Below are 13,271 nucleotides of genomic sequence, written 5' to 3'. Positions count from 1 at the left end.
AATACAAGAAACAAATGTTGTAACTGCATATTGTGATAGACATTACCTAGACTTACTGTGGTGATCATCTCACAATATACATTCATGCACTGCATAATGACATTTCAGTCAATGACGGGCCATATATATGAGGGTGGTTCCGTAAGACAAGTACCATATAGCCTAGGTGTGTAGTAGGCTATACCATCTAGATTTGCGTAAGTACACTCTGTGATGTTCACAAAATGACAAAATGACCTAATGATGCATTTCTCAGAACATATCCCTATGGTTAAGTGACATATGACTGTAGGTAAATATCAAATAATTATGTTGCACACCTGAAACTAATATACTATATGTCAATTATAATTCAATTAAAAGAAGAAAATATTTCATGAAGGAATGAATGAGAAAATCTAGACCTTGAAGTACAAGTGAAATTTGGATAATATGGAAGGGTTAAGGGTTTGCAGGGAAGACAATATGAATAGAGTCAGATATGGTCATGGCGTGTGCCAGGCACAATTTGGAGGGCAGCCGAGGGGCCCAGAACTATTTATGTTTTAAGGCAGGGGGAATTAGTAGGCCCCATCATGGCTTTTCAACATAATGTGGATGAATACAGAGCCACTGAAGCATTATTGCCCCAAAACAAAGTCAAAATTAAAACAAACACATGGTAGTTGACACAACTGGTCTTAATTTTTCTCTTAGCATCTAATTTCAAGTCAAGCTCTGCCTACCCACTGTGGGAACCAATTTCTCACTTGGTCTGGGTCCCAATTCCAATTATTCCTAAATGTTCCCATATCATCCAGCTTCAGAGGCCTTGAAACCCCTGGTAAAGGATGCTGTGCCATCCCTCATGATGAAGGGGTGAGGGGAGGTGAACCTTGTTGTTTTCTTTACCCATATGTTGCGAATATTGCTTTCTACATGGAGAAAGTGTCTGAGTGGCTGTTTCCTACTCAAAACATCTCAAGTGTCATATCCTCAGCGATGTCTGCTCTGAGCTCTCTCAAGTTGAGTTAAATGCCTCTCTTCTGGGTCCTGCAGCACCGTATGCTTATTGTTAATGACAAAATAACCACAGCTGACATTATTGAGCATTTAATATGCTTAAGGCACTATGCTAAGTGCTTTACAAGCATTATCTTTCAATCCTTGCCACAAAATCCTATAATAAGCACTTTTATTATTTTATTGAAGTATAATTGACATACAATATCCTATTAGTTTCTGGTGAGCACTTTTATTATTATCTTCATTTTACGGAAGAGGAAACTGGAGCACAGAGAAGTTGAGTGACCTTGCTCAAGGTAACAGCTGGTAGGTGGCCAAGCCAGAACTTAAATGCAGGTTTTTCAGACTGGAGCAGCTGATCTTAGCACCATGTTCTGCTATTTGTCTCTAATAGGGCCTTTCTCATACTGTGTTGTAATGGTCTGCGTAGCCCCTACCCCGTAGAATGTTAGCTCCATCATGGCAGGAAGCAAGTCTCATCCGGGTCTCCCGTGCCTAACGCAAGGCCTGGCACAGAAACAGGCAATAAACGTCTAAGTTGAAAAACATTCTGAATGAAGAGATACAGAAACCTCCTCAGGCCTCCACCAGATGGTGCTGTGGGAGTTCAAGAGAAAAGCGTCTTAGAGACTCTTCTGTTCCCCCTCCTTTCCCACAGAATATCCCAAGTATCCATACTGTTTTCTTTCCTTTTCCAGACAAGACTGAATGGGTGGGAGAAACATTTTGAAGATAATGTTTAGGCACGAATTGACACAAATTTGACAATTTAATTTTGATCTTCTGTTTTGGCCCCAAAGGGAAGGTTGACCTTACTGCACCCTTTCAGATTCATGCACATTTTTCAAAGATCTCAAGAGTTTTCAGACTCTTGTCACCATTAAAAAGCTAGAAATAAAATCTGAATCGCCCAAAGCGTTGAAGGAAGCTGTGCAGTGGAGTGGAAATGTTTCCTCACTGGCAGCCAGGAGACTTGGATTCTGACGGCTCTGCTATTAACCAGTGGGGACTTCAGGCAAGTCCCTTCTCCTCTCTGGACCTCCATATTCTCAGCTGAAAAATGGGTTAGATTAGCCTTCCAACACAGAAGCTGGGGGTTTTTTCTGCTAACCTCTGTACAAAGCGCATTATGCGGCAGTATTATAGCATGGTGGTAATAAAGATTACAGATTACTCAAGTCTCAGCTTGGCCACCTACAAGCTATGTGACTTTGGGCAAGTAACTTAACCTCTCTGGGCCTCAATTTCCTCATCTGTATAATGAGAATAATCCTGTGACTACCTCACAGGATTCCTGGAAGGATTAAGTGAGATAATGCATATAAAATGCTTAATACAGTGCTTGGTACACATAAGCTTTCAGTAAAAGCTATTATCACATACAGCTGATGCTCCCATGTTAGCAATTTTATTTAGAGTTTGGATGTTCATTTAGTAGTCAGCAAAATAGGGAGGAGGCTTTAAGTAATAAAATAAAATGAAAACAAACAATCAGGCTTAGCCATTTTGCAAGGATAAGGGTAAATGTACTTCACGGGTACAAGACAAGGCTAAATGTGCAACTGAAGCCCAGGACTGCAAGAGTAAGCACAGACAACTGGAATCCTCATACACTGTTGGTGGGAGTGTAAAAAGATACAACCACTTTTGGAAAAGGTCTGGCAGTTTCTTGTAAAGGTAAACTACATCTTCCCTATGACTCAGGATTTCCACTCCTGGGTATTTACCCAAGAAAAAGGAACACATACGTCCACAAAAGGATTTGTATGAGAACATTCATAGCAGCTTTGCTTTAAATAGTCAGAAACTGGAAACAGCCTAGTATCCACCGGGAGGAGAACGCATAATGGATAAACAAACTGTGGGATCGTCATACAATGGTATACTACTCAGCAATAAAAAGGAACAAAGTCCTGATACATACAATGGCACAGATGATTCTCAAAATCATCAGGCTGAGTAAAAGAACCCTTATAAAAAAGAATTCATTCTATAGGATTCCATTTATATGAAGCTCTATAGCAGGCAAAACTAATCAATGATGGAAAAAAATCAGAACGGTACTTGCCTCTGGGGGTGAAGTGAGGGGACTGCCTGGGAAGGCACAAGAGGGAACTTTCTTGAGTGGTGGTATTGTTCTATATCTAGTAGTAAGTTAAGTTACACAGTTGCATTTGTCAAAACTCAGCAAATATGCAATTAATGTTTATGTATTTCATCAGACGTATATTTTACCTCAAAAGGAAAAAAGAATAATAAGCAAATATTGAACACTAGTTAAGGACAGATATGTGGAAAGTGCTTAGGAATGAAGTGCACTGATGTCTGCAACTTCTAAAAGAAAAAAGACAGTGGATAGAGGGACAGATAGGGAGATGGATAGGTGAGGGATGTGCAAAGCCAGTATTGGAAAACATTAGTGGTAGAATCTAGCTAGTAAGGAACAAGGTATCCACTGTAAAACATTTTCAACTTTGCTTAATGTTTAAGTTTTGCATAATAAATTTTTTTGGGAAAAGTGTAACCACAAAGTTCCACAGCCTGCATGGAGTGAATTTGTTTCAAACTTAAAAGGCTTCATTGGAGGAAGGCAGACGTCAATATTTCCTGAGCACCCACTATAGGCCAGGCACTGTGCCTGGCTAGGTGACGGACACGAAGAGGAAGAATACAGCACTTGCCCTCAAAGGATTGTAGGGACCATCTGACAAGCACACACATCACTGTTATCCTACACTGTGGGGCTGTTAGGGAGAGTGAAATTTCATCTAGTTGAAAAAATATCTTAATTGTTCTCAACACAAAAAGGAAATGGTAATTATGTGACATGATAGAGGTGTTAGCTAACACTATGGTGGTAATTGTATTGCAAATATATAAATGTATCACATCAACAAGTTGTACATCTTAAACTCACACAATGTTATACGTCAATTATATTTCAATAAAAAATAAAAAGAATAAAAAGAAAAAGTGTCTGCCATGGAAGACATGTTGGGTAATTATTGCTGCCAATATGATTGGAAAGAATCTTCAAGCCAGAGCAGAGTCTCGAAGGCCACACTAAGGTGATAATTTGGCAATCCAATGGGGCCCATTCAGGAATTTTAAGTCAACAAGTGACATCTTTAGGAAATTGCTGGGATAAAGGGGCAGCTGCAATAGATATCATTGCTTTAGAGGTGTTGGCAGGCAAGGGAGCTTTTCACGTACCTGCAATGAAGGCAGAGAGCAGTTGGAAGCATCCATAGGGAGGAGGGAGGTTTAGAATGACCCAGGACAGCTCTGAAACCCAAGGAGATGTGAGCTTGGTTTCGTCTTCTGGGAAATGGGAAGCTATTTAGTCTATGCCCCTCACCTACTTCTTTGCCTCATGCTGTGGTGGTTCTGAAGGCTATACTGGTTGTTTATGTTCAGCATCTATTCTGATTGTTTGTCCATTCTGACTAGTCAGTGCCCAAGATGCTGCTGTTAAATATTTTTAATATCACTCCTACCCACCTCACAGGGTTGTTGTAAGATTAATTAATATAATGTGTGCAATATGCCTAGCAAATGCTTGGTGTTAGATAAATGAGATCAGGGACCATATTTGATGCTCCAGTATGTGGCGTGGATATAGGGTGACCTTAGCATAAGCCCACTAAGACCCCCAAAAAGTCTCTAAGGTAGGCACTTGAAGCCCCTGAGGTCCTTCCAACCCACAAATATTGTGATCTTTATCAAACCCCAATCCCTCCCAAATACTGCACATATTCCCATGGAAGAACTCAGGAGGCCCAGTTGGACCCAAGAACTGTTCCATTTATTCTTCCCCATCTTTTGAGAATGGAGTTACTGTGGGGGCTCGTGGCAGGCCACACCCTCAAGATGGTGCTGCTAGGAGTAGGGAGGGCGGGTTGCAACAACAGTGAGCTCAGACCACCTGGGATCTTCCTTTTTCAAATAAGGCTTTTGGCTGTAGTGCTTAAAGCTTGGATCCAGAGTCAAAACTCTCTCCAAACCAGAATTTTGGCTAGCCTTCATGTCCACCGCTCATCCTACTCCAGATCCTGGTGTTCTCCGCTTTTCCCCAGTTCACAAAGAAGTGGCTGTGAGAATTATGAAGCTACAGATGGTTTGCCAATGTGATTTATTCAGCTGTGTGTCTCTAGGACCCAGCACAGTGCCTTATACAGTGTAACATGTAATAAATATTTGTTGAATAAATGAATGAAAGAATGATTCTTTCTTGGTCTGTAGTTGGTGCTTCATGAAGCCTTCTTTCCTCCCCTCCCTCAGAGCCCATTGTGGCTTTGCCAGCCTCCTGGCCTCCAACAGTGTTTACCATCTGCGCCCGTCCTTTGGTAACTAGCCAAACTCAACTCAGTTCAATTCATTTAACTTCCATGGAGCTGTACTATTGGCAGGAAGCACTCACAGTCTCAAGGAATGGCGAGAGCATTTCCTAGCCCATGGCGCCTCCATTGTACTTTTAAAACAACCTTGGCATGCAACAGAACCTTTTCCAAGACTTTTTGAAAGTCTAAACACATGATTATAAACTGCTTCCCTTTGTTAACACGCTTGATTACCATTCAGGAAATAAGTGAGTTGTGGACAATGGATAAACAGATGATTATTTGACAGGTATGGGGCAGGTGTAGAAGGGGGGGGAAGGGTGAGGAGGAGAGGCCTAATCCTTGTCTGATGGATTTGCAGTTTCATTAGTGTGGTGGGGAAAGGGGGTTGGCATCTCAGCCATTCAGGGCTGGCCTGGGACTGGGATTTGAAGGGATGCCCAGCAGCCCCTTGAGTGAAAAGAAAGCCAGAGTCTCCCCACACACACCTGTTGTTTTTTTCTGAGGGTTGGGCCTTTTTAAATGGTATGACTATTCTCCATTCCTGTTTCCACCCCTTTCTACACATCTCCTGCTCCCCATGCCAGTCTTCTGTAAATAAGTAATTTGCCTTCTCTCTGGCAATTATTTCATTTAATGGAATTAGAATTAGCTTTGTATGTATTCATTAAAACATTATTTTTAATAGCAAAAACCTGGAAATAACCAGAAATCTTACAATAAGAGCTAATTTGAATATATAATAGTAGATCCATAGTCTGGAATACTGTGTAGACAATAAAATGATGTTATAAAAAATAGTAATTGACACGGAGAAAATTCACAATACGTTGTTAAGTGAAAAGGCAACAAAACAATGATGTGTGGTGCGTGTGTGTGCGTGTGTGTGTGCAGGATGTGTGTGTGCTATTGGTAATCTTTTTCTTGGTGTTTTTCAAATTTCCTGTATTGAATGCTGCAGTCTGAGTTAGGGCACCACCAGGAGGGGTGCATTGTAAAGACTGAGAGCACAAACAGGGCCATCAAGCAAGGCTTCCTTCAGTCCGTGGATTTTGAGGAAGGCGAAAGGCACAGAGTATTGGAGAGCAACTCTGGCAATATGCTGTTTTTTAAGTGCAAAGGTGAGGAGATGGTGTCTATTGGTGGTGAGGACTTAAGGCCCACCAAAGAAGATTGGACTCTATTAAAGAAGCAATGTGGAGAAACTCTGGGTGTTTGAACATTGGAGTGAACTGATGGAAGTGGAGTTAAAGGAGAATTATTCTAGCCACAGCAGGGCGGGTTGGGTTGTAGGCAGGGAGATCTGCCAGGAGACTGCAGTTTGCATATTTGACCTGAAGTAAGGAGAGCTTGGATGAAGCTTGTAGTAACAAAACCAGAAGGGAAGGAGTGAATGGCTCTGAGAGATGTTATCAACAAAGAATCAGAACTAGAGATTCAAATGTGGCCAAATATATGCCAGGTTGTAGGTGAAACCATATGAAAAGACATTTTCTAAGGAAATGGATGTTAAGGAAAATAGTGAGGATTGAGTCTTTGGGGATTCCAATGGTTAATGGGAGCAGGAAAGAAGAGGAGCCAACAAAGGAGACAGAATATGATGGGTCAGAGAGATAAGAAGAGAAACTTGAGAATGTAATGCCATGAGAGCCAAGGGTAGGACAGTTACAGGAAGGAGTGGGTGGTTGATGGTATCAAATGCGTCCTCGAGGGCAAAGATGCAAACTGAGCAGAGACCCTTGAATTTGGCCAGGAGGTCGTTGGTGAACTTATATACAGAGAGCGGTTTTGGCAGAAAATGCTGGACTCTGGAAGGTTCCAGGGAAGGGAGAGTTGGGGAAATGGAGGCAGCTCATGGACACCACCCATGTGACAAGAGTGGCTGTCAGGACTGAGAAGAACAAGGTCAAACTTCATCATTCTAGTCCTGCCACCTAACCACTTGAACTTGTTTTCTCTTCTGAAAACAGGAATAATCCTACTAGCTCATAAGACCGTTGAAAGTACAAGTTTAAGTGATTATTTTTATGCTATGGTGAAGGGGATTCTTCTCCACCCGCCCCCCTCCCTGGCCCAAAAACACCCTAGAGATTTCTGGGCATGTTTTAACAGATAGGAATCTTTTAACTTAACAGTGCTGTCCCTAGGTTGGTTTTGCTTTGAGAATTCCCTAGCTGTGTCCTCCGGCATTAGTCGTGCCAAGTCATTTTAACAATTATTCCCTGAGCCTCTCTGAGCTGAGGACATTGAGGCAAAGTGACTAAGAAGGAGCCAGTGGTCAGGTTCACGTGGAATGTCTCTGAGACCTGTGTAGAGGCTGTTAAGGTAGGCTCTTTTTGAGACTCTGGATATAGTTTGGTACCAACCTCATCCCAACACATAGAAGGCTGCAGCCCCTGAGTGGATGGTGGGCTGAAGGGTGGCTGGGGCAGAGGTACCAGAAAACCTTTCTTTTTTAAACGATAACACCTGCAGACTGAATGGCCCCTGGACTGGATGCTCTTGAACAGGCAGCTTGATTTTCAAGGTGTGCATAAGGGCATATACTTTTCTTTCATTCCTTCTATGCTCACTTGGCAACCATATACAACCAGACCTGACCAGCACTACTTCATTTGTTTTCTACTCACTCTGCAAATCAGTCCTTTGAGCACTTTTCCTTTGTGATGCCCACTCTGTGTCCAGTTTAACATACTTTGGATGGATTTTTGTCTTAGTGCCTTGTTTTCCCCTAAAAGAAGATACCCTCTGGGGAAAAAATGGCTGCCTCACAAGCTGGCAGGGCCTAGATCTGTTACCAAGCCCTGGAGAGATTCAGAGCCGGGTTTTGGCTTAACTGGATGTTTCACAGGGACCAGGACTGGGGGTGGGGGGAGGGGGTGAGTGTGGGGGTGGTGAGCATATTTTCTAGAACTGACACTTTTCAGATCCCGAGACATCTAGAGAGTATCGCCAAGGGGCCTTTTTAATGTCCCTGCTCCTTTTAATGGAAGAACTTGGTCTCATTTCTAGGAAGATAGCTTACCTAGGGGAAACAGGGTCACACCATGGATGGTACACTCACATGCTAGGACATGCGGACCCCTCTAAAAATGTGATAGGTGATCAGAGCAGGGGTACTTCCAAGGAGGCTGATATTATCAGAAAACTTTTTGGAAGACCAGAGAGTCCTACTCTGCTTTGGTCTTCTTGCAAGTGCCGGACCATTCAGTCACCAAATTTTGCCTGAGCATCTTCTGAGTAAGATGCTCTTCTCAGGCAGGGGAAGGAATGAGGGCTAGAAAGAGAGGCCAGGGTCCTTGTTCATGAGAATAACTGCCATGAGATGTGGACGAGCGGTCTTGGCTGCTTCGTTACTGAAGAGCTGACGGAACCCCGGGACAGGGCCTGCCTTGGGGGACCAGATGCTGTATCTGGGCCAAAGCTCCGCCTGCAGGGCAGGTCGCCAGAACTTGGAAGGAATTCTCTTCCGCAGCCCAGGGTCCAGGCTTGGCCCCAGCAAGCTACCCTGCCAGCCTCTGCTGCCTGGGGCCTCGCGCATTCCGCGCCCCCGCTCCCTCCGCCCCTCTCTCGGCCTCGCCCCCTCCCTTGTCCCCTTCTCCTCCCCCCACCAGCTGTCCCCTTTGCCCAGAGCAGCGAGACAGCCGGAGCCTGGGAAGTGGCGGCCTCGGGCCGGAGGGGGCGTGATGGGGAAGGGGAGGAGGGGCGTGGATGAGGGGATAAGGAGGCCCGGGCGGCGGGCGCCCCCAGCCACTGCGCTTCCCGCCCGAGAGCTGGGTGCCGCCGCCAACGCTCACTTGCTTCCCCTCGCTCAGGGGGAAAGGTCAGCAGCGTCCTGGAGCCGCCGTGTCACTCCCCGACAGCCATGAACTGCAGCGAGAGCCAGCGGCTGCGAACCCTCCTGAGCCGCCTGCTGCTAGAGCTGCACCACCGGGGCAACGCCAGCGGCCTGGACCCCGGCCCCGGCCCGAGCATGGGCATGGGGGTCGTGCCTGATCCTTTCGTGGGCCGCGAAGTGACCAGCGCCAAGGGCGACGACGCCTATCTCTACATCCTGCTCATCATGATCTTCTACGCCTGCCTGGCCGGTGGCCTCATCCTGGCCTACACCCGCTCCCGCAAACTCATCGAGGCCAAGGACGAGCCTTCCCAGGCCTGCACCGAGCACGAGTGGGCCGCGGGTGGCGCAGCGGCCGCCACCGACGCCGAGACTGCCGCCGGCTCGCCGGCCGAGGGCCGCCGCCTCGCCCCTGGGGGGCTGCCCGCCCTCACCCCAGGCACCGTCGGGGTTTAGAACCACAGCCCCAGCTTGCTTGCTCGCTCGCTCGCGCCCTCCTCATCTCGCTTGTCCCTGGGCGTGGCGCCCGCCCTTTCCTTTCCTCCCCTTCCAGGGTTTGCCTCACCTGAGGCCCAGACAATGATGAGAGGCCAGGAGACCTTCCAAGGCTCTCGAAGAAGCACCACACGTCCTGGCCACTTTCTCCCTCCTCTCCCTCCTCTTCCCCCATGCCTCCACACCCATCCCACACATCCAACTGCACTAAACTGCTTCTGCTCTCTTGTCTGCAGACAGCCCTGGCACGACGCTCCAGCCCTCTGGGAACTGAATCCAACACGTCGAACACTTGGCAATGAACTGAAGCAATGAAGTCTATCAGAACTCTGGGCCGTCTAACTGGCAGCTGCTCCAGGGACTGCCAGGGACTGCTCACTCTACAGAGCCAACGGGCTTGCCATCACTGCCAGGCTGGCTGCAGCAACTCCAGCTTCCTGTCGCCTTAGGGACAGAGACAAAGGAAATGAAGAGACCTCAGACATCTTTTCCCTCCCTCCCTCCCTCCCTTCCTCTTTCAGAAGGGAGCTAGCAGGACACTAGGACCAGTCTGTGGGATAGAATGGACTTAATGGGGACTGAAAGGGGCGGGGGACTCAAAGAGGAGGGAAGACCTATGACCCCTTCTGTATGGTTTTCTTGCATCCACTTGTCATCCCAAAGGTAACTTGCCTGATTTTTAGTAGCTTTGCCATCTTCTGCCATGGGTAAACATTGCTGGGTGCGTCACCCCAATACTTCCAAATGCCTCTCCTATGTTGATTCAGTTGTTATGGCAGCTGTCTGCTTCATCCATGGAACGTGAGGCTTAGATGTCCCCTCCTCTGTAACCTGGGGAATGTCAGAGGCAGGTAATAAAGGTTGTTTAAACAATAACCTAAGACTCTTTTCTCAAAGATCCCAGCCTTGAGACCCAGGACTATATAGAGAAGGAATCCTTTTTGCTTTTGGAAATGCTGTTTCGATTCAGGAGTTGGGTTGTTGTGATATCTGTATATCCAGTTCCAATGCAGTAGATGTCATTGTGGGTGAAGAAAATGTTTATATGGCTAAATGTGTTGTTTTTTCAAGTGTTTCAAAAGTTATGACTGCTTTGTTCCTTCTCTTCTTTTCCCTTAATTCTGAAGCACTTCCAAATATCACAATGCTAAATGAGGATTCCCCACTTTCATTTTGCTGTTTTTCAGGATACACACAAAAAACCCCTCTCATACCCATCACTATTAGCTATTATCAAAGTTAATTTGTAGAAGCCACCTTTGTAACTCTCTCAAAGAAGTGGCTTATTAAAGAGAAAAAGCCATAAAATAGTGTAAATCTTAAGTCAGAGGGAAAGCGCTTGAATTAAACAGTCTTAACCAATGATGGGTAAAGTTAGAGGTGTATGTTTATTCTCCTCGTCTCAAGAAGGTCATGAGAAACTTGCCTACTTAGGGCTTAAATGCTCATACCTGATGATGGCTATTTGGGTTCATCAAACACACATAAAATCACCTCTTATCATTAAGTCAGCTTGCTTAATGCCAGCTGGTTTCTCAGTAATAGCAGGACAAAGATATTATGGGTCACTTTAATGCATTGATATTACACAAGCTTCATTCAAGGCATTGGCTTTGGCCTTGTAGCCCATCTGGTATTTTACTGGAGCTATTAATAAGTTAAATGAACTTACTTTCATTCCCCAGATTCACTCCTTGAAGATATACTGGCCTGGCCCCATTGGCTCCTCTCCAGTCCTAGTTCCAGCCCTAAAGTCACCCCTTCTCCTTGCAGGTGGGGCCAGGGATTAGGCAGCAGTCCAAGATGGTGACAGGAAGAGAGGGGAAGCTGTGAGAGCCATCTCAGGGCCAGGCAGGGAGGACTGAGTGGGATGTGGAGGGAAGGCACAGATATCCGGCCGTGCCAGGGGGATGTGCGGGCTCAGTCCCTAGCCTTGTATTTCAAGTATAACAATGTCCCTCATTTATCTGGCATAACTGGGGACACGATGTTGTTCTGATAATGAAGCATAATCAGTGCTTTAGTTGTTGAAACTTTATAAACATCTGTACCATTTTTTCACGGACATTTAAAAAAATATATTGCCAGAAAAATAAAGAATAAAAGAGAGCTGGGAGCAGCTGGGACAATGCCTACAATAAACATTAATGTGTCAGCTGCGGGAAACAAATCCCATTGCCAAAATATTCCTGCTGTTAAAAACATTTTAACCTTTTTATGATGATTAGGGTAGCCATTAGGAACATAAAGCGAGAGTAGCTACAGAACTCTCCCAGTGAGAAAAGTGAAGTGGCCTGGGCAGAGAGATTTGCTTTACTGCCCAGTTGTTTTTTTCGAAACTTTCAGGGTTGCAACTGTGTCCCAGATAATGAAGTTTCCCAGAAGTCTGGACACTCTATTCAACCAGTGGGAGTGTCAACAGCACTGAAGTGATCAGATTGTTGTCAGCAAAAGATAGAGAGAAAAATGAAAAACTAGGGGCTTGGCCAACCCTCCGTTTTGATAATGTATTCCTGAATAGCACCAGCTGACCGTACAAACTGGGAAGATGTTGCCCTTCTCCTTAATGTGATTCTAATAATTAGAATGATTCTTCTTTCAACCCACCCAGTGGTCTCTTTCTCCTTTCTGTGTAAACAGGTCGTGTTTCAGTTCAAGTTCAGATCTTTCTCCATAGTAAGAATGAAGAAGACCTACGCTTCCTTACGCGTAACTTGAGGCTTTCAACAAAGCGGGACTGGGAGATATTTTGAGTTCCAATGTCTGGAAGTATTCATCGACAGTGCAAAAATAAACAGAAGCTTTCCTTCCATTACAGACATAATTCTGTGTTGTTGATTCATTTTTCTAGAGGGATATAAATGAGGTCGTTCATTTGTTTGTAGTTACCATCTTCTTTTCAATTTGCCACCTCTTTCAGAAACCAGAGATCTTCACATGACTTGTATCAACAAAGAGAAAAGGGACTGGGCTGCTTTCCAAACAATCTTGCCTCGCGGCTAGAGCAAACGCACTGTGGTGTTGTGGACAGAACACGGGACCAGAAGCAAGAGAACAGTCCAGCCCCGGCTTTGCCAGTTAACGGGCTTTGTTTCTCAGGGTGAGCTGCTTAACCTCTCTGGGCCCGTCTCCACAGCTGTGGGGATTTGAGGATCAAGTGAGCTAACACATGGGACAGGGTTAGGAGAAAGACAGCAGCTCTAGTAGTAGAAGGTGTTAAGTTTATATTTTCCTTTTCCTTCCTTGGGGGCGTACCCTTGGGCAGTTGTGTGGGGGAAGAGAAAATTCTCTACTATGTAGAGTCTACTATTATTGTTCAAAGAAGGGGATTGCAGAGGTTTGGCCACTAGCTCCCAGATCTCTGAGCCTGTCTCCCCTGTTCTCAGAATCTTGGACGACTAGGTATCTGTGCATAACTGCCTCACCATCCTACCCCACTACCCTTCACCCGTAGGCCTGCAGTGCCCTTTAAATAAAATATGACAATAATACTGTATTTTCAGGGCTCCACCGGGACTGGAGTCCAGACTTTGAAGACACAGGTCAGGGATTGAGAGAGTGCATAAGAGAGGAGAATTAAGGGAAAGAATCAC

The 13,271-nt window shown here is 45.3% G+C and overlaps 1 protein-coding gene across 1 annotated transcript; it reads left to right on the top strand.

Annotated features, from left to right (window-relative positions):
• The first annotated feature begins 8,822 nt into the window (after positions 1–8,822).
• KCNE5 (potassium voltage-gated channel subfamily E regulatory subunit 5) lies at positions 8,823–12,479 on the top strand. Its single transcript, XM_044764143.2, has one exon. The coding sequence runs from the start codon at positions 9,211–9,213 to the stop codon at positions 9,637–9,639; it is 429 nt and encodes a 142-aa protein (XP_044620078.1). The 5' UTR covers positions 8,823–9,210; the 3' UTR covers positions 9,640–12,479.
• The last annotated feature ends 792 nt before the right edge of the window (positions 12,480–13,271 follow it).

The sequence above is a fragment of the Equus asinus genome, chromosome X, assembly GCF_041296235.1.
Source record: "Equus asinus isolate D_3611 breed Donkey chromosome X, EquAss-T2T_v2, whole genome shotgun sequence".
Classification (NCBI taxonomy): domain Eukaryota; kingdom Metazoa; phylum Chordata; class Mammalia; order Perissodactyla; family Equidae; genus Equus; species Equus asinus.
This window is presented reverse-complemented; position numbering and strand designations above follow the sequence as displayed.